General features: G+C 45.3%; 1 protein-coding gene across 1 annotated transcript in view; it reads right to left on the bottom strand.

Annotated features, from left to right (window-relative positions):
• The window catches only part of LOC124788508 (macrophage colony-stimulating factor 1 receptor-like), a 335,265-nt gene that overhangs the window by 143,448 nt on the left and 172,267 nt on the right, over window positions 1–19,550 (bottom strand). The window contains exons 9-10 of the mRNA XM_047255777.1: window positions 11,483–11,571; window positions 2,152–2,221 (exon numbers count right to left, since the gene is read on the bottom strand). Coding sequence (XP_047111733.1) covers window positions 2,152–2,221; window positions 11,483–11,571 — 159 coding nt within the window. The remainder of the gene's footprint in view (window positions 1–2,151; window positions 2,222–11,482; window positions 11,572–19,550) is intronic.

The raw sequence follows: 19,550 nt of genomic DNA, 5'->3' as shown, positions 1-19,550 counted from the left end.
ATTTTTTTTTTACCTGTGAAATTTCGTCATTCTTTCACTTACTATTGGCTGCATTTGTTGCTATAGGTACACTTTTCTTCATAAGTAAGAGAGATTCTTCGATGAATTTTGCACAGCATACAGACCATACTTACAGGTGTACGGAACTCTAGAATTTATTTAGTTTATGAAGAATGAAAGAGCTGCTATATTTTAAAGTTAATGTTTAGAAAAAAATTATAGTTGATTGTCTCAATTTTTACGAAAGGTTTTAATAGATTTGGAAAATTCGTGAGTCTTGCATTTAGGAGTTTGTGTTTAATAAGCAAACCAACTTTGAAAGCAATAGGATATTTATTTTGGATGTTACATGTACCTAAGTACAGAAATTTGTGTTTTGCAGAAACAGGCCGTTAAAGTTTCTGCTTCTATTTGGCATTCTTTTAGAACTGTCCAGCACCATAAGCAGGTTCTTTTTCATTTTCTAAATCAGTTTTCTTCCTTTTCACATTCTTATGATGCACTCTTCTTGGTTTTATCACCTCCAAAACTGATTTATCTGCTTTCACTACACGCACTCTGTCTATCACGTACAAAGCTTTGATGCAGTTCACTCCTGGCTTAATTCCCATTTTCTCTAAAACACATTTCCTGCTTTGCACACCATCATTAAAACATGAAACTGCATCATAGTCACCAATAGCAAGGGCATTTCTTCCAATAAAAATGGTTTTTGGAAGATTTCCCATACACATCGGGTTCTGGGTACCGCCATGAAGACATTTCTTCAATAAGTTTTCATTCGCAAGGTCCCTGAATATAGGTTTGATGGCCTCAATTACAGCAATTGGTAGAGAATTCCTGTGATGATATTCTTCCCACTGGCTCTGAGAGGTTGCAGTCATGAGCCACTGGCATAACATTTGTTGTGTAGCCACACTCTTTACTGTGTATCTATTGTCCTGGTGATGTTGTTTACGGTTGAAGCAACGCATTCTAGGCAGCTTCTGCGATAATATGGCACAAAATAACACAAAACAACACAGCCAAATGAAAATCGTTTCGAAATTCACACCACCACACTGCAAGCCTTTCAAAACAGAGAACATACAAAATTAGCGGTCAAAACAATGCACGTCGATAGCAGCAGAGAAAGTATCGATATCAATAGTCCTTTGTTTCACGTGTGACAGTCTCTGGCGCAAATGTAAACATTCGAATTCTACAGAGCGAAATACGTGTGACAGAAGAATGCTGTGCAAAGAGGTGTGGCGCTGCATCTTGGTACACTTAAGCCTAAATAACGTGCCTTATAATCTCTCAAATATATATGTTTTTAATACAATAAACTATTCAGGTAGATGTGCGCTACAAAATAGGCATATTTTTGAAAAATCAATTTTTTTTAATTTTTAACGCCCTACCCCTCTTAAATTGAATGTGTTTTGTTCCAAATCTTGACGGAAAGCTTATGGGCTGTTCTTTTCCGACGAAGCAACGGTTACTGGTATTGTTTATCTTGACGTGCTAGAACTATGGCTCTTTCCTCAACGGGAGGAAGGTGAACCACAGAACAATACTTAGCAGTAAGATGGCGCGCCGCCTCACTGGCATAACTCAGTATGTGGTTGGTTAGACGACGTTGTTCCCGACCGCTGGACTGTCCGCAAGGAACCAGATGACAGAGTTTGTTTTGCATGACCCCAACGTTCAACCGATCTGTCGCCATGTGAGTTTTACCTTAAGGGGTTCATAAAGGAACATGCGTATGTGCCTACGCTACCAGCCGACCTACCCTACTGAAGAATCAGGATTTAGCAATTGTTGCAACAATTACTCCAGACACACTGATTAAAGTTTGCGAAGAACTCGCCTATCAACTGGCTGAGCACCATGAGGTGAATGGCGCTCACATCCAACATCTGTAAGAAATACTGTTTCCGTTGCCTTTTCATTTGATGTGTTATTTATAATTGCAAGTTAATGTAAGAAATGCCACACAGCCTTAAAACATTAGTAATCATCTGAGACACCCGGTATTTTATCAACAATTTACAAGGCTTTTGCCGCCATTTCACTTGTTATAAATTTTGCTTAGCAAGCGTGGAAAGCAAGAAGGCTTACAACTTTGAAAAGTAAATTAGGAAGAAAAAGTTTATGTCCGGTACTCACGTCTGATAAGCTGTGTCGTGTGCAGCGATTCTGCAGTAGCTCTTCTCGCAGAAAGAGATGGCGGCAGCTCCTACGACAGAAGACAGGTGTCTCCCGACAGAACAGTTGAAACTTTTTTCTCATACAGCCATCAGCACAAACATACTTGAACCAGTAAACGTAAAGGAAATGCACAAATGTACAACTAACAAGCCACTTGTCATATCTCTCTCTCTCTCTCTCTCTCTCTCTCTCTCTCTCTCTCTCTCTCTTTCATACACACACACACAGACACACACACACACACACACGCACACGTATGACGGGAGAAAAAGCACAACAGCAAGAAATAATCAATCACCGGAATCCATTTACCTAGACAACACATTTAAGCGATTAACGTTGGAGTATCATACACAGGTTAATGTAAGCGCAAGAAAAGTGACTGCAAATGTGAAATGATGGTACTGCCAGAATGTTGAATGCAAATGTATATGCATTGTGTCATACACGTGCCCAATGTCAGGGTGTGGGATGGAGTTACACGCCTATTGCATTTAGTCGGTCAATGCAGGGAGAGTTAATGCTGGTTGTGGATGACAATGGAGTTGTCCGATGATGTCCCATACATGCTCCATTGGAGACAGATCTGGTGATCGAGTAGGGCAAGGCAACATTTCTGTTGAGCATGTTGGATTATAACAGCGGAATGTGGCGAACGTTAATCTGTTGGGAAACTCACTTGATTGTTGTTTTTTCCTTTATCCCGCAGTGCGCGCAGCGTCGGCAGGGTTAAGTACGGATTTGGCATGGTTAACTTTAAGGGGTGGCCGGATGCCCTTCCTGCCGCCACCCCATACCCCCCGGGCCGGAATTAGTGTACCCCAGCTGTCTGCGTCTAGTATAAATCGTGAAATAGTGTGAATGTGTTTCAAGTGTCTGAGTCGTGGAACTGAGGCGGGGCGTGGGGACCAGCCCAGTATTCACCTAATAGGACGTGGAAAACCGCCTAAAAACCACATCCAGGCCGGCGGCCGTCGTCGTTAATTCGCCGGGTGGATTCGATCCGGGGCCGGCGCGCCTACCCGCGAAATCGCACCACAGACCATAACTCGAGGTGTAGATCCAGCGTATCCAGGCCGCAGACAGGTTGGTTGCGGGCGCTCACCTGGCCTCCTTATAACCAACATACAGATATCACCGGCACCGAGGCAGAACCAATTTTCATCCAGGCAACACAACAGACCTCCACCATATCCTCCAATGAGTTCTCGCTTGACACTACTAAAGTCGCAAACGGCGATGGTTTGGAAGTCAGCGGAACATCTACTACAGACTGTCTGAATCGGTGCTGTCCTTGAAGTAACCGATTTATAACAATTTGTTGTGTTACTGCGGTGCCAACCGCTGCTTGAATTGGTGCTGCAGACGCAATACAATGCACCACAGCCATACGCCAAAAAAGACGGCCTTCCCTCTCGGTAGTGCCACTTGGGAGTCCGCAGCCCTGTCTTCTTGCGACCATACCTTCCCGTGACCACCGCAGCTAGCAATCATGTGCAGTATATCTGGGTGTTACCCTTGACTGGACTATGTCCTTCAAAAAACATTGCCATAACACCAGGTTGAAAGTTAGTTCACGGAATAACATCTTGAGGAAGCTCACATCCACCGCCTGGGGTGCAAGTCCTCCCATCCTGAGAATTACGGCTCTTGCTTTGTGTGTGTCCGCTACAGAGCATGCTTCACCTGCGTGGAGAGCATCTACTCACACCAAACAGGTTGATATTGCAATCAATGAGACCGTCCGAATCTCGTCGGAATGTATGAAGCCAACTCCAGTCGATAAAATCTACCCGATTGTTAGAATATCTCCCCCCACTATTAGAAGGGCTGTTGCAGCTGATGTAGAGAGGGCTAAGCATACTTATGATCCCCGACGTCCACTGCATGACTAAAGTCCGTCGACTGAAGTCGAGAAAGAGCTTCATCGCCAGGACTCAACCACTAGAGGGAACACCAGAATCTAACCGTATCACCAGGTGGAAAAGCAAGCTAACTCATCCCCTTTTGGAGATCGCTCAATCGTCTGAGGGTGGGCGTTCCTCTTTGCAAGACCAACATGCGAAAATGGGGCATTCTTTCAGCTGATGGAGATACATCCTCCGAGTGCGGAGCAATACAAGACCCGGCCCACGTGCTAATTTGTCTTCAACTTGAACGACCCTGCACAACACAGGACCTGATCGAGGCAAACAACAAGGCTATCGGAGTTGCTACCTTCTGGAAATGCTGACCGGACACGGAAATGAATGAGTTTCTGCAATATCACGGACGGAATATCCAGCTTCCCGTAGCCCATTACACAACCTCGTTCAAACTCAGTGAGCTGTTGAAACTGGCGTCTTCGTCGTTCAAAAAATGTACAAATGTGTGTGAAATCTTATGGGACTTCCGCACAGTCCATGACTGCAGCGCCTCAGACCGCTCGGCTAATCCCGCGCGGCCGCAGTCTTTGTTTCGCCTTCCCCACAATATTATCTATGTGGTCTTTGAATTTAAGTTGCTCGTAATTGTAAGACGTCTCTTACTTTTTTCGGAATTTTTTCCAACATTAAAGGCATTCTTGATCAACATCGACTCACTAAGTCCAATCTCGAAGGTACGAGTATTAACGCTCGCGACCATTACAGCGCGTGTTTAAAGAAAACCTAATTTGCATCCTCATAGTTGCGGTACCAGCGCCACACTTAAGCTACTGGCGCGAAGTTTGAGTAGACGTCATCTTTCAGATGTCGAAACAATGGTCGTTTACCTCGCATAACTCTTTAGTGTTACGATTTTTTTCCGTCAGTGTTTAGAAGAGATAAAAAGGAATAGTCTTTTTTTTGTGACGTGACAAAAATGTCACAGATGTTCAGTTTCAGCGCTGGGAGTTTTGATGCTGCTGATGTTCAAACTGCCGACTGATGAACATTTAGAGTATTGTCCGTTTACATTAATGCGCAACTGGCATCTGTGTGTTAATGATTGTCTAACGCACTCAAAACAAGCAGGTGCTTTAAGTCCAATTAAACGGGCAACCAGTTCGCCTAGGGTGTCTATCGGCATCTCGTACACCAAACGCTTCATCTTCCCCCACAAAAGTAATTCCACAGGAGTTCAGCAACATCTCTAAAACAGTATTCGTCACACGGCACTTTGATCATCCTCTCTGAATATCAGTGGCTTTAAAACGGTGCGCCTGAGATATTCTTATTACATGTACATCTACATGAATGTTCCGGTCTTTAAGTGCTTGGCAGAGGATTTGTAGAACTATTTAGCGCCCGAAAACCTCAAACCACACACACACACTGTAGAACTACTTTCAGACTGTTTCTTAATCGTTCTATCTCGTACAACACATGGGAAAAAATGAATATCTAAATTTTTTCTTGCGGACTCTGATTTCTCTTATTTTTTCACGATGGTCGTTTCTTCCTATGTACGTGGGAGTAAACAAAATATTTCTGAATTCGGAGAAGAAAGTTAGTGATTAAAATTTCCTGAAAAGATCTCGCTGCAGCGAAAAAAAGCCTTTGTTTTAACGATTCCCAACCCAACTCGCTTGTCATGCACGAGGCACTCTCTCCAATACTTTGCGATAGTACAAAATGAGATGCCCTTTGTTCAACTTTTACTATATCCTCCGTCAGTCCTGTCTGGTAAGAATCCTAAACCGATCAGTATTACTCCAAGAAGAGGACTGACAAGCGTAGTATAGTCACTCTACTTAGTAGATGTGTAGCACCTTGTATGTGTTCTCCCAATAAAACGAAGTTTTTGTTTTGCCTTCCCCATAACATTTGTGATGCTCTCAATCTAAGGTAAGTGCCACTGCAGTAACTGTTATTGGTTCTATAAAACAAATTCACGAAAACCATAACTCTGTCAGTTGAACAATATGCTGCAGAAACAGTTAATGTACGAGGGTTGGAATTTGAATAGTGTCAACTATTTATTCACAACCGATACAAAAGAATTACATGTTTGCACCTGTTACTGTCCTTCAAAGCCGCGCGGCATTAGCCGAGCGGTCTAAGGCGCTGCAGTCATGGACTGTGCGGCGAACTGGAGAGGCAGCAGATCAACTGGAAATCGTCACTGTCTTCCTCAAACCAATTCATCACACTCCTAGCCTTGTGACGTGGCGTATTATCTTGCTGAAAAATGTTACTCCTGTCGAGAAAATATGATCATCATGAAGGGGTGTACATGGTCTGCAGCCAGGGTACGATACTACTTGGTTGTCATGGTGCATTGTGCGAGCTCCACTGGACGTATGGATGCCCACGTGAATGTTCCGCAGGGCATAACGGAGCCGCCACCAGCTTGTCTCCGTCCCGCAGTACAGGTGTCAAGAAACTGTTCCCTGGAAGACGACGGATTCGAGTCTCGCATCGGCATGATGAAGAAGGTATCGGGTTTCATCAGACCATGTAAGGCTCTGCCACTGCGCAACGACCAGTGCGGGTGGTCACGGGTCTATTTCAGTCGTAGTTGCCGATGTCGTGGTGTTAACATTGACACATGCATGCGTCATCGGCTGCAGAGGTCCATCGTGAGGAATTTTCGGTGCACTGTGTGTTCAGACACACTTGCATTCTGCCCAGCATTAAAGTCTGATGTTAGTTCGCCGCCTGTCCTGTTTTAACAGTCTGCCCAACCTACGACGTCCGACATCTGTAATGAGGGGTGGCCGTCCAACCCTAATACGTCTGGACTTGGTTTCACCCTGGTTTCGCAACCTGTTGAAGACGCTCACCATAGCACTACTCGAACACTCGACAAGTCGTGCAGTCTCCGAAACGCTCGTGCCGAGCCTTGGTGCCATCACAATCTGGCCTCGGTCACATTCAGACATATCGCACGCCTTCCCCATCCTACAAACGGACAGCACGCCGACTCTTACTGCATACACCGTGCGTGTGTCTGACTAGCAGTCGTTTCTCACCAGCTGACGCTGCTATCGCGTGAGGGGATTGATATCGACAGTAGATCATAATGCTCTGACTGATCACTGTAGTATTTTCAGAATTAATTCTGACATTCGCACACCGATATAAATAAGAACTTTAACAGTAATTTGGCTATGTAACTGGATTACGTTCAGTGATTCTTCATTAATGTGCTGAGGTGTAAAGATAGCTCAACAATACTGTAGGTTTGTGTGATAACAGGGAGCAGAACGTCTAAAGAGACTGAGTACAGTTATTGAGACATTTGTTAGTAGGCAACAATTTTCACGTAGTATTTATTCAAGAAAATAAATCTTCCATATCTACAGTTGACTTCTTTATTTCATCATTGTTTCATAACCAGCTTCGCCGACTCGTGTGGCCGAGCGGTTCTAGGCGCTACAGTTTGGAACCGCGAGACCGCTACGGTCGCAGGTTCGAATCCTGCCTCGGGCATGGATGTGTGTGACGTCCTTAGGTTAGTTAGGTTTAGGTAGTTCTAAGTTCTAGGGGACTGATGACCTCAGCAGTTTAGTCCCATAGTGCTCAGAGCCATTTGAGCCATAACCAGTTTCGAGGCTAAAGTCGCGGTATCAGACACTTATATTAGACACACGTTACGACTAAAGTCCCAGTTTAACACAAAAAGTATATGACACACCTACTTGGCAAGCGAGCTTGGCGATTACGCGCCAGGGGATGGCTTGATGTAGATACTTGGTACCAAAAACAGTAGCCATTAGGCAAAGTAAACAGTGCAATTACAGAATTATATAAATATTTTTTTCTGATTGTATTGGTCGCTGTTCCAACGCACAGTACATCGGAAATATGTGAAAAAAACATAAAATGGTTAAACTGAAGCATTTACATCATCTTCATATAGCCTTAACTAATGCGTAGAGACTATAAAATTTGGAACGAAGTTCCAGTATTTGTGGCCTCTTTAAGTCTGTAGAAAGATGATGCGTTCATTCTTGTTGAGGTCTTCAGCCCGAAGACTGATTGATGCTGCTCTCTATGCTACTGTATTCTGTGTAAGCGTCTTCATCTCCGAGTAACTACTGTAGCCTACATCCTTTTGAGACTGCATTCGTTCCTCGGTCTCCCTCTGCAGCTTCTACCCCCAGATTTCCATCCATTGCCAAACTGACGATTGGGTTTGGTCGTTTGGGGAAGGAGACCAGACAGCGAGGTCATCGGTCTCATCGAATTAGGGAAGGAAGTCGGCCGTGCCCTTTCAAAGGAACTATCTCGGCATTTGCCTGGAGCGATTTAGGGAAATCACGGAAAACCTAAATCAGGATGGCCGGACGCGGGATTGAACCGTCGTCCTCCCGAATGCGAGTCCAGTGAAAAACTGACGATTCCTCGACGCCTCAGGATATCCTGATCCCTTCTTTTAGTCAAGTTGTGCCACGAATTTCTTCTTCCTCAATTCGATTAAGTATCACCTCATTAGTTACTCGATATACCCATTTAATATTAAGCACGCTGTAGTACCACACTTCAAAAGGCGTTATTGTCTTGTTGTCCGAAATGCTTATGCAAGGTTGCCACAGGTTCTAGAAATCAGGGAAATCAGGGAATTTCATACGCATCAGGGAAATATCAGGGAAAATTGAATGAAACACTGGAAAAATCTCGTTTTTGTCTCAGTAGATGAATAATAATAATAATGGCGTGTGACGAGGGCCTCCCGTCGGGTAGACCGCTCGCCTGGTGCAAGTCTTTCGATTTGACGCCACTTACAAGGGGAGGCCGCCAATTGTGAAATTCAGATTCGATTCATACTGCGCATAATAAAAGCTCATGGCCAGAGGTGTACTGTGGCAAAGCACCAAGATGCACTTCTCAGCCGTTGTCGAGAAAATCGACAGTTAAAATAAACCGTTGCGGTGAAATGCTCTCTACGATTAATAAATTTCTACAGCGTCGTGCGCAGTGGTAAGCGCTCGGGTTCGTAATCCGAAGGACGCCAGATCGAATCTCGAGCCATGCAATATTATTTTTAATTATTAGTTTTTTGTATTTCATATATATATATACTATTAATGAATTGCTTATGCATGTTGGTGAAGGCGGATCGCTCTCCAATTGTACCGCCTCCATTTTTCCGTTTGTTTAACAGGGTGTACCAAAGCTCTCACGTCCGCACTGATTTTCGACGATGTTATAACTTGCGCTAGGGACCGCATCTACCTTCTTTCGAAGTTAGCAGGCAACTACGCTGTTATGCGGCGGCTCGTTTCGGCCCATTCAACATCTGTCCTTCAAGTGTAACGAGCGAATAACGGAGTTTATATTTCATACCTGACACAGCAAATTTGTGTTCGTGGGGTTTCTATTCTAATTCGAACGTTTGACTTAAGCTATACGTATTCGTTTCGGAATATCGTTTCTACGTCTTCCGTTAACTATACGTGGTTAACATTATCAAGACAATTAATAACATTTGTGAAATACAACTTTGTTTGCGGAAAACATAATGATGTTCGAAGTCGCCAGTTTTTCCACGACAAACGACTTTCAACAACTTATTATATGCATAATTGTTGCAACTGATTGCCGGGAATTATATATATATATATATATATATATATATATATATATATGTGTGTGTGTGTGTGTGTGTGTGTGTGTGTGTGTGTATGTATGTATACACACATTTGAATTACAGAAAACAAATACCAAAAAAAAGAAAAAGGTTGCATGGCGGGAGATTCGATCCGGTGACCTTCGGATTACGAACCCGAGCACTTACCGCTGCTCCACGACGCTGTAGAGATTTATCAATCGTAGAGAGTATTTCACCGCAACGGTTTATTTTAACTGTCGATTTTCTCGACAACGGCTGAGAAGTGCATCTTGGTGCTTTGCCACATTACACCTCTGGCCATGAGCTTTTATTATGCGCAGTATGAATCGAATCTGAATTTCACAATTGGCGGCCTCCCCTTGTCAGGCGACTTGCATGTCGATGGGGATGAAATGATGATGATGATTAGGACAACACAACACCCAGTCCCTGAGCGGAGAAAATCTCCGACCCAGCCGGGAATCGAACCCGGGCCCTTTGGATTGACAGTCTGTCGCGCTGACCACTCAGCTACCGGGGCCGGACTCGGTAGATGAAATGGTTTGTTTACTGACGTGTCATGCATCGTCGCTGGCTGGGTGCAGCCGAGTACGCGCGCCGCTTCCTTATTCCCTCGTTCTTACCGCTTCTCCCCTTCCTACCACTCCCCTCAGCTTGCAGTGAGTGCTACCACCAATTCTTGCCGCTAGCCTAGCAGCTGCCGAGGAGAGCCAGGGAGGCAAGAGGAGTGGTTTGTTTGTATCTGATTCTCAGAGACTTTAGATGCAATGGCCGAAGGCAGAGGTCACGTGAGATTGTGTTGTGTCTGAGTGATTGTGTGAATGTGTGTGTGCTTCGTTTTTTTTGACAAATGCTATGGCTGAAAATTTAGCTGTGAGAGTGTGATTGTTTTTTCTACGTGCCTGTCTGCGGCTCAGCAATCATCTTTATGGTGAGTTGCTACCTGTCCTCGTTATTATTGATTCTCAGAGAATTTGTACAAGTTATCTTCAAAAAATGGCTCTGAGCACTATGGGACTTAACTTCTGAGGTCATCAGTCCCCTAGAACTTAGAACTACTTAAACCTAACTAACCTAAGACATCACACACATCCATGCCCGAGGCAGGATTCGAACCTGCGACAAAAGCGGTCGGGCAGCTCCAGACTGTAGCGCCTAGAACCGCTCTGCCACTCCGGCCGGCATACAAGTTATCTGTTGCATGGCTTGATCACCGTGGTCTCATTTCATCAACTAGCTGTCTGCGGCTCGTGAATAGCTGGCCACACGAGTGGATTTCCGAGACGGGCCAAAACTGCAGGCTGTTTCTGCGGGTACCTATAATGGATCGGGCCTGCCGATCTAAAGCCATTCGGCTGTCATTAATGTGCAGGCACTGCCCTTTGGATATAGTCTCACCCACAGGCCGGTCTGTTTGTGTGTGGCGTAATGCAGCACATTTTCATGGTTTATCCACAGACCCACGACTGCAGCGAGCGCTGCGATGTAGCTCAGAACCACGACCCAGCGTTAAAATCAAGCGGTTTTTCTGTTTTCATATGGGTGGCTGAGGAATACATTTCAGACATACTGCCGCTCCGAATCGACACGGAGGTGGCATAAAGGGCGTAAGTGAAACCACTTATACCCTTGGAGTGTACATTTATGCAAATTTTGCAGTCGAAAGCTACATTTTGCATTGCGATGTGCGAGACAACGACGCATAGTAACAAGTAGTTGCATTACACTTCGTGTAACCTGTATTTATACTCACCGGACTGTCGTTAGGAAATGGTGCATTGAGGGCTGGGTAGCCGCCAGTCATGAAAGGAGTGACTTCTGGAGTGGTCGTGCCGCTGTCGCCTGCAAGAATGAATAAATGATACCTTAAGTTCAACAAATACAATGTACTGTTTGATCAACAATGTTGTACATTACTGAAGGTGATCAGAACGGCGATCGCAAAATCCGATACAGCCATGAAATTGTCGTAGAGAACTCGGGGGCATTCTGCCAAGTGCACCAGGCATCGCACAAATCAGACGCTGCAAGTACTTGGTAAGAAGAGTTTCTTCATTGGGCTCTGGTGTCATGACCACGACGCTTCTGATATACAAACACAAAAAAATCAACAGGTGTCAGATCAGGGAGCCAGGTGACCATGCAATTGGACCTCCCCTTCCGATCCAACGCCTGGGAGGTAGGGCTTTCGATAGGGGTGTATACACTGGTCAGCCAGAACATGATGACCACCTATATATTATCGACATAAACACGTCCATCCGATAACAGCGTCACCTGGCAAGTAATGACTGCTAGTCAGACACACGCATGGTGCATGTAGTATCAGTAAGCGTGCTGTCCGTGTGTAGAATGGAGAAGGCGCGCGATATAAGTTTGATCGAGTGCAGACTTTAATGTCCCAGAAGCTCGGCACGAGCGTTTCGGAAACTGCACGACTTCTCGGGTGTTCGAGGAATGCTGTGGTGAGTGTCTCCAACACATTCAGACGTCATGAGATTGGGCGGCCATTCCTCTTAACAGATGTAGGACGCCGTAGGCTGGGCACACTGGTAAAATAGGACAGGTAGCGAACTGCGAAAGAACTAACATAAGACTTAAATGCTGGGCAGAGAACAAGTGTGGCTTTGGATGGGGATATATACACTGGTCAGCCAGAACATGATGACCACCGACCTATTACCGACATAAACACATCCAGGCGATAGCAGCTTCCCCTGGGTACCCTGATCTGACACCTCTTGGTTTTTTAGTATTTGTATATCAGAAGCGTCGCGGTCATGACACCAGATCCCGACGAAGAAACTCTTCTTATCAAGATACTTGCAGCGTCTTATAAGGTTTGTGCGATGTCTGGACACACAATCCATCTAACAGTCCTAAAAATGGGCGTCCATAACCGACGACCCATGCATGTGTCAATGTTAACACTATGACATCGGGAACTACGACTGAAATGGACACGAGACCATCGTCACTGGACGTTGGTGCATTGGCAGCGCATTACATGGTTAATGAAACCCGATATCTTCTTCATCATGCCTATTGGAAGGCGCAATCCGTTGTCTTCCAGGGGAACAGCTCCTTGACACCTGTACTGCGGGAAGGAAAAAACTGTCGGTGACTCCATTATGTTCTTGGGACCATTCATGTGGGCATCCATGGGTCCAGTGGAGCTCGCGCAAGGCACCGTGACGGCCAAGGAGTACGGTACACTGGCTGCAGACCACGTACACCCCTTCATGACGATCATGTTTCCCTAAGGCAGTGGCATTTTTAAACAAGATAATGGTCACGAGGCCAGGAGTGTGATGGAGTGGTTCGAGAAACACAGTGGCAAGTTCCAGTTGATGTGCTGGCCTCCCAACTCGTCAGATCTGAACCCGATCGAACACATCTGGGATATGATTGAACGTGGCGTCAGAGTCATCGTTCCCCTCCCTGGAATTTACAGGAATTGGTGTCTTGTGTAAGCACATGTGGTGCCCACTCCCTCCAGCGACCTAACAAGGCCCCATTGATTCCAAGCCACGATGCGTCGCCATTGTTATCCGTGTCAAAGGTGGACACACCGGCTATTACGTAGGTGGTCATAACGTTCTGGCTGGTCAGTGTAGAAACACCAGCACTATGCAGTGCCTGAGCGCTGAAACGGAAACACTGAACGAGGCGGCGCGAACGCTGCATAGACCGACACCGCGCAAGGCCTTGATAGCGGCCCATCCACAGTGCTTCTCATCTTCTCATCTCTCTACGCCCCAACATGTACACTGATGCCCATCATCTCTCTAGACGTTGCCTTGTCATGTTCATCACAGGATCAGTCATATCACTATGATCAGTGTTTTATACGCGTTAGCTTTCGATGCTTGCATAAAGATAGATAATTTTCAGATGAAAACTCTGATTCCACTTTCTTGTTTGTAGGAATGCACTCGGAAACCGAAGTACCAATTAAATTTTGTTACTGGCCTTTTCTTCGAGCCCGCATGCGGATCTGACTCGGGCGGAGTCGGCAGTAATCGTAATCCTCTAATTGGTTCAAATGGCTCTGAGCACTATGGGACTTAACATCTGAGGTCGTCAGTCCCCTAGACTTAGAATACTTAAGCCCAACTAACCTAAGGACACCATACACATCCATTCCCGAGGCAGGATTCGAGCCTGCGACCATAGCAGCCGCGTGGTTCCGGACTGAAACGCCTAGAACCGCTTGGCCACAACGGCTGGCAATCCTCTAATTCCTTCGTTTCACTCGAAACACTCTCCACCGTACGGCAAATCGACGGCTTTTCGATAACGCATAGCTTTAAACGGGATTAGTAAAAGGGCCCCGGCAAATGGCCGGACCACAGTTACTGCCGTCCGGTGACCGTGTTTCGCCGTGCCTCTCCACCGCAGACGCCGACGGCCATACGGCTCCATTGGGCTATACGGCCCTGCGCGAGGTAGTGGCGTGGCGATTTTCTTCGGTATTATTTGATATGACAACGAGTGCAACACTTGAAATCTTCAGCACTTGTCAAAACGGCAAGCTGATTCTTCATCAGTACGTAGTCACGGTTACGTCCGTAATAACATTCAGTTATGAAAAGGACGAGTAACGAATACTTTGTAACGAGTGTGTGCTTCGACAGTAGCGAATACATACAGTACAAAATTTAATTGCTATTTTCACAGTCCTACTTTTGAATTAGTGGCGACTGGCGACTAGGTATGCAGACTGGCGCTTAGACGAAGCAGCTCCTTGCAACATTTATAAAGTGACAATTTTACGTCTGCATTAGTTTTCCGTTTCTCCTACTTGCCGTTTGTGAGCTACAGAAAAGTAGGCTAGATCTGTATAAATTGTTTCGTCAAAATATTGTACATAACTTTTCGTTTTCTGTCATCAGTATCCGTAGATAATTTGACGTCTGCGCACATCGAAGTGTCACCCTGTGTCGGGATGTCACTAACACAAATAATCTTATCTCTCTTTCAATATTCGTTTTTATATTCATTTCATCTATAAACTCTAAAGAGTATTTGTAAAGTTTTAATTAGGACGTAGAGCAAATTAAGCTGCGACCATGAAGCTAGTTGATGGTGTCAGTTCCTCTCTATGTACTGACCTTTCAATGATACACAGTTTTCTCAACGATGGACGACTTGGCGGAGACCTTGGCTCTATAGTTTTACATGTTGGCTGTTCGGCAAAGGTTCCACCTGGAAAATCCCCTCGTCGTGACTATACAAGTGCCTGCCACGCAACAGTTTCTTCATCAGAGGAAAGATGAAGAAGTCAGAGTGTGCCATGTCAGGTGAATGGGTGGGGTGAGCCTAAATTTGGCAGGCCAAAGAAGCAACTTGTGTGACTGTATCTTCTCCAGAAAGAGCTGGGGCATCGTTGCTAAGCGAAAATATCCCCTTTAATAGCTTCCCGCGACGCTTTGTCTTGATAACACCCCGTGGTATACTACCAGTCACGGAATGATAGGTCGGCCGCGGTGACAGAGCGGTTCTAGGCGCTTGAGTCCGGAATTGGGCGCCTGCTACGGTCGCAGGTTCGAATCCTGCCTCGGAAACGGATGTGTGTGATGTCCTTAGGTTAGTTAGGTTTACGTAGTTCTAAATCTAGGTGACTGATGACCTCAGATGTTAGTTCCCATAGTGCTTAGAGCCATTTGAACCATTTCATGGAATGATAAACAGAAAATACAGTTTGTCACTACACGTATCCAAAAAGTGATGGAGTCTTATGGGCAAATGAAGTAATAGATTATTGCCATACTTATGAGGAATTCGAGAAAGCTTTTCTAAATTAGTATTAGTCAGCAAAAACACAAGAACGTAAGTCGTTAGGTGTATAATCCCGAGACATACAACAGTAAAGCAGGTACACTGTGTAAATATTTTGAGAAGTATATAAATAAAACGAAATATTGGGATGAACTAATCCCCAAACAAGAAGTCATATGGCTTTTAAAATCAAAATAACCAGTCTCAATAAAAGAAAAACTACTTCATATACCAGATTCAGACGTAGAACTTTTCATGTCAACACTTGATTCTATTGACCTGTTGCATGAAGAAGCGAAATTGAATGGGGGCCGTAATGCTCAAGTACCGAACAATAACAGTAATAACTATTACCAATATCTCAATGAAAACGGTAATGGTAACAAAAATGGGAATATTTTGCCTCAATCTTACAATGGTAATAATAACCTAGGGAAGACCGCTATAGTCCCATGACCTCTTTAGGAGATTTTGGTTATGACGATTTGCAAATATATACACAAATTCGTCGAGGAACCAATAAAAAGCTATGGGAGTGAGTGCTGGGAACGCAAAGAAACAACAAAAAAGAGAATTAGAGCTTTAGAAATGGACTACTTGAATGGAGGACGTACACTCCTGGAAATGGAAAAAAAAACACATTGACACCGGTGTGTCAGACCCACCATACTTGCTCCGGACACTGCGAGAGGGCTGTACAAGCAATGATCACACGCACGGCACAGCGGACACACCAGGAACCGCGGTGTTGGCCGTCGAATGGCGCTAGCTGCGCAGCATTTGTGCACCGCCGCCGTCAGTGTCAGCCAGTTTGCCGTGGCATACGTAGCTCCATCGCAGTCTTTAACACTGGTAGCATGCCGCGACAGCGTGGACGTGAACCGTATGTGCAGTTGACGGACTTTGAGCGAGGGCGTATAGTGGGCATGCGGGAGGCCGGGTGGACGTACCGCCGAATTGCTCAACACGTGGGGCGTGAGGTCTCCACAGTACATCGATGTTGTCGCCAGTGGTCGGCGGAAGGTGCACGTGCCCATCGACCTGGGACCGGACCGCAGCGACGCACGGATGCACGCCAAGACCGTAGGATCCTACGCAGTGCCGTAGGGGACCGCACCGCCACTTCCCAGCAAATTAGGGACACTGTTGCTCCTGGGGTATCGGCGAGGACCATTCGCAACCGTCTCCATGAAGCTGGGCTACGGTGCCGCACACCGTTAGGCCGTCTTCCGCTCACGCCCCAACATCGTGCAGCCCGCCTCCAGTGGTGTCGCGACAGGCGTGAATGGAGGGACGAATGGAGACGTGTCGTCTTCAGCGATGAGAGTCGCTTCTGCCTTGGTGCCAATGATGGTCGTATGCGTGTTTGGCGCCGTGCAGGTGAGCGCCACAATCAGGACTGCATACGACCGAGGCACACAGGGCCAACACCCGGCATCATGGTGTGGGGAGCGATCTCCTACACTGGCCGTACACCACTGGTGATCGTCGAGGGGACACTGAATAGTGCACGGTACATCCAAACCGTCATCGAACCCATCGTTCTACCATTCCTAGACCGGCAAGGGAACTTGCTGTTCCAACAGGATAATGCACGTCCGCATGTATCCCGTGCCACCCAACGTGCTCTAGAAGGTGTAAGTCAACTACCCTGGCCAGCAAGATCTCCGGATCTGTCCCCCATTGAGCATGTTTGGGACTGGATGAAGCGTCGTCTCACGCGGTCTGCACGTCCAGCACGAACGCTGGTCCAACTGAGGCGCCAGGTGGAAATGGCATGGCAAGCCGTTCCACAGGACTACATCCAGCATCTCTACGATCGTCTCCATGGGAGAATAGCAGCCTGCATTGCTGCGAAAGGTGGATATACACTGTACTAGTGCCGACATTGTGCATGCTCTGTTGCCTGTGTCTATGTGCCTGTGGTTCTGTCAGTGTGATCATGTGATGTATCTGACCTCAGGAATGTGTCAATAAAGTTCCCCCTTCCTGGGACAATGAATTCACGGTATTCTTATTTCAATTTCCAGGAGTGTAGAATTTCTTGACTTGATCACGTAAGAAATAAGGAAGTAAGAGGGAGCACATAGACTCATTATAGTCTTGAAAGGTATGTGGTAAGGTCTGATCAAGGTAGCTCCAGAAAATAAAGTCGATAGTTGCCAACCGCAAGGTGGAACGAATATAATATCTTTGAGTAGGAGGATCTTTGATGGTTAAGAGAGCCGGGCGCACGCAGTAAAAAACCGGGGAGTCGCACATAGGTGCCTGGAGGAAGCAGTCGTGTGCAGGCAGCTTTAAGAGAGGAGTCGCAGCTAGGTGCCCGGAAGAAACAGACGTGTGGTGACAGCGTTAAGGTAGGTCGCTGCCCCTGGCCAAACTTCAGCATGTAAATGACAGAAGATACATAATCATTTCAAACTGGTTTTTGTTAGATAATGTTCAGAGTTAGGATTTGTATGTCTAAGGTTTGACGCAGTGAGCGTTTTGTAAAATTTTTTGTAAGAGTGATTCGTGCTACAAAAATATTGGAAATGGTGGGTTTTGCGTATGACTTAAAATTTTAACAATATATATATTGAGACCAACATTGTGTTTAAATCTAACAGTCTGAATCATAATCCACATCCCTTGCTTGTACTGAATATGAAAATGAGTAGTACAGTTACCCACCAATGAAAGAACGTAAAGAAAATGAGGCCTCTATGCAATATATATGTGCAGGTCATAGTTTGAAATCGATTTTGGTATAACTAACGTTAACAGAGCAAAGTTATTTGAAATAACTAATTTATGCCATTGCGCAACTGGCATTATTCAAGTCAAGATATAATTTCATTAGGTAAACCTCAGGGCCAAAAGGTAATTTTCCAGTACCATCTTAATGCCATTGCACAAACGGCATTATTCTCTTAAACTTGATTGCTGAGTCAAATACTTATTGCATTTCTGGCAAAATGGAGGAGTGCAAGAAACAAGTTCATAGATGCAGTCAGATGTAGGTTTGTTGAATAATTGATTTAGCACAATCTTATCGGTGATTCTTTCACAAAAGAAGGCTACAATTCTGGTTAGATACTTTCAGTATTACGGACAGAAAAGAAGCAAGACAGATATGATGCTTTGGACATGTCAGAAGATTGGATGAAGACAGACGACTCAAAGTACTTCCACAGCAACCCGCGGGAAAGAGAAGGCGAGGAACACCTAAGTGATACCCGAAAGCGACGGAGACAAGGTGATTAGAAATGGAACGAGGCAGAATGGTGAGACCAAGGCGTTTATCGACAGACATGTTGGATGCGACGACAGCAATAGAAACCCCGCAACAACAAGAAGACGATTTGCCCCTTACGAGCATAATCTGTCAGCACAAAATCAAATAGTTCACCTTTCCCTATGATGATTGGATCTTTGCCCTTCTCGGCGGTGGTGAATCCACTATTTGAAAAAGTTAACGCAGAACAGGGAATCAGCGATCATAAAGCGGTTACGGCATCGATGATTTCAGCCGTAAATAGGAATATTAAAAAGGGTAGGAAGATTTTTCTGTTTAGAAAAAGTGACAAAAAGCAGATTTCAGAGTACCTGTTGGCTCAACACAAAAGTTTTGTCTCAAGTACATATAGTGTTGAGGATCAGTGGACAAAGTTCAAAACCGTCGTACATAATGCGTTAGATGAGTATGTGCCAAGCCAGATCGTAAGAGATGGAAAAGAGCCACCGTGGTACAACAACCGAGTTAGAAAACTGCTGCGGAAGCAAAGGGAACTTCACAGCAAACATAAACATAGCCAAAGCCTTGCAGACAAACAAAAATTACGCGAAGCGAAATGTAGTGTGAGGAGGGCTATGCGAGAGGCGTTCAATGAATTCGAAAGTAAAGTTCTACGTACTGACTTGGCAGAAAATCCTAAGAAATTTTGGTCTTATGTCAAAGCGGTAGGTGGATCAAAACAAAATGTCCAGACACTCTGTGACCAAAATGGTACTGAAACAGAGGATGACAGACTAAAGGCCGAAATACTAAATGTCTTTTT

Source organism: Schistocerca piceifrons, chromosome 3, assembly GCF_021461385.2.
Source record: "Schistocerca piceifrons isolate TAMUIC-IGC-003096 chromosome 3, iqSchPice1.1, whole genome shotgun sequence".
In the NCBI taxonomy this organism is placed as follows: Eukaryota; Metazoa; Arthropoda; class Insecta; order Orthoptera; family Acrididae; genus Schistocerca; species Schistocerca piceifrons.
Note: the sequence above shows the minus strand (reverse complement) of the source record. Positions and strands in the feature narration are given on the sequence as shown.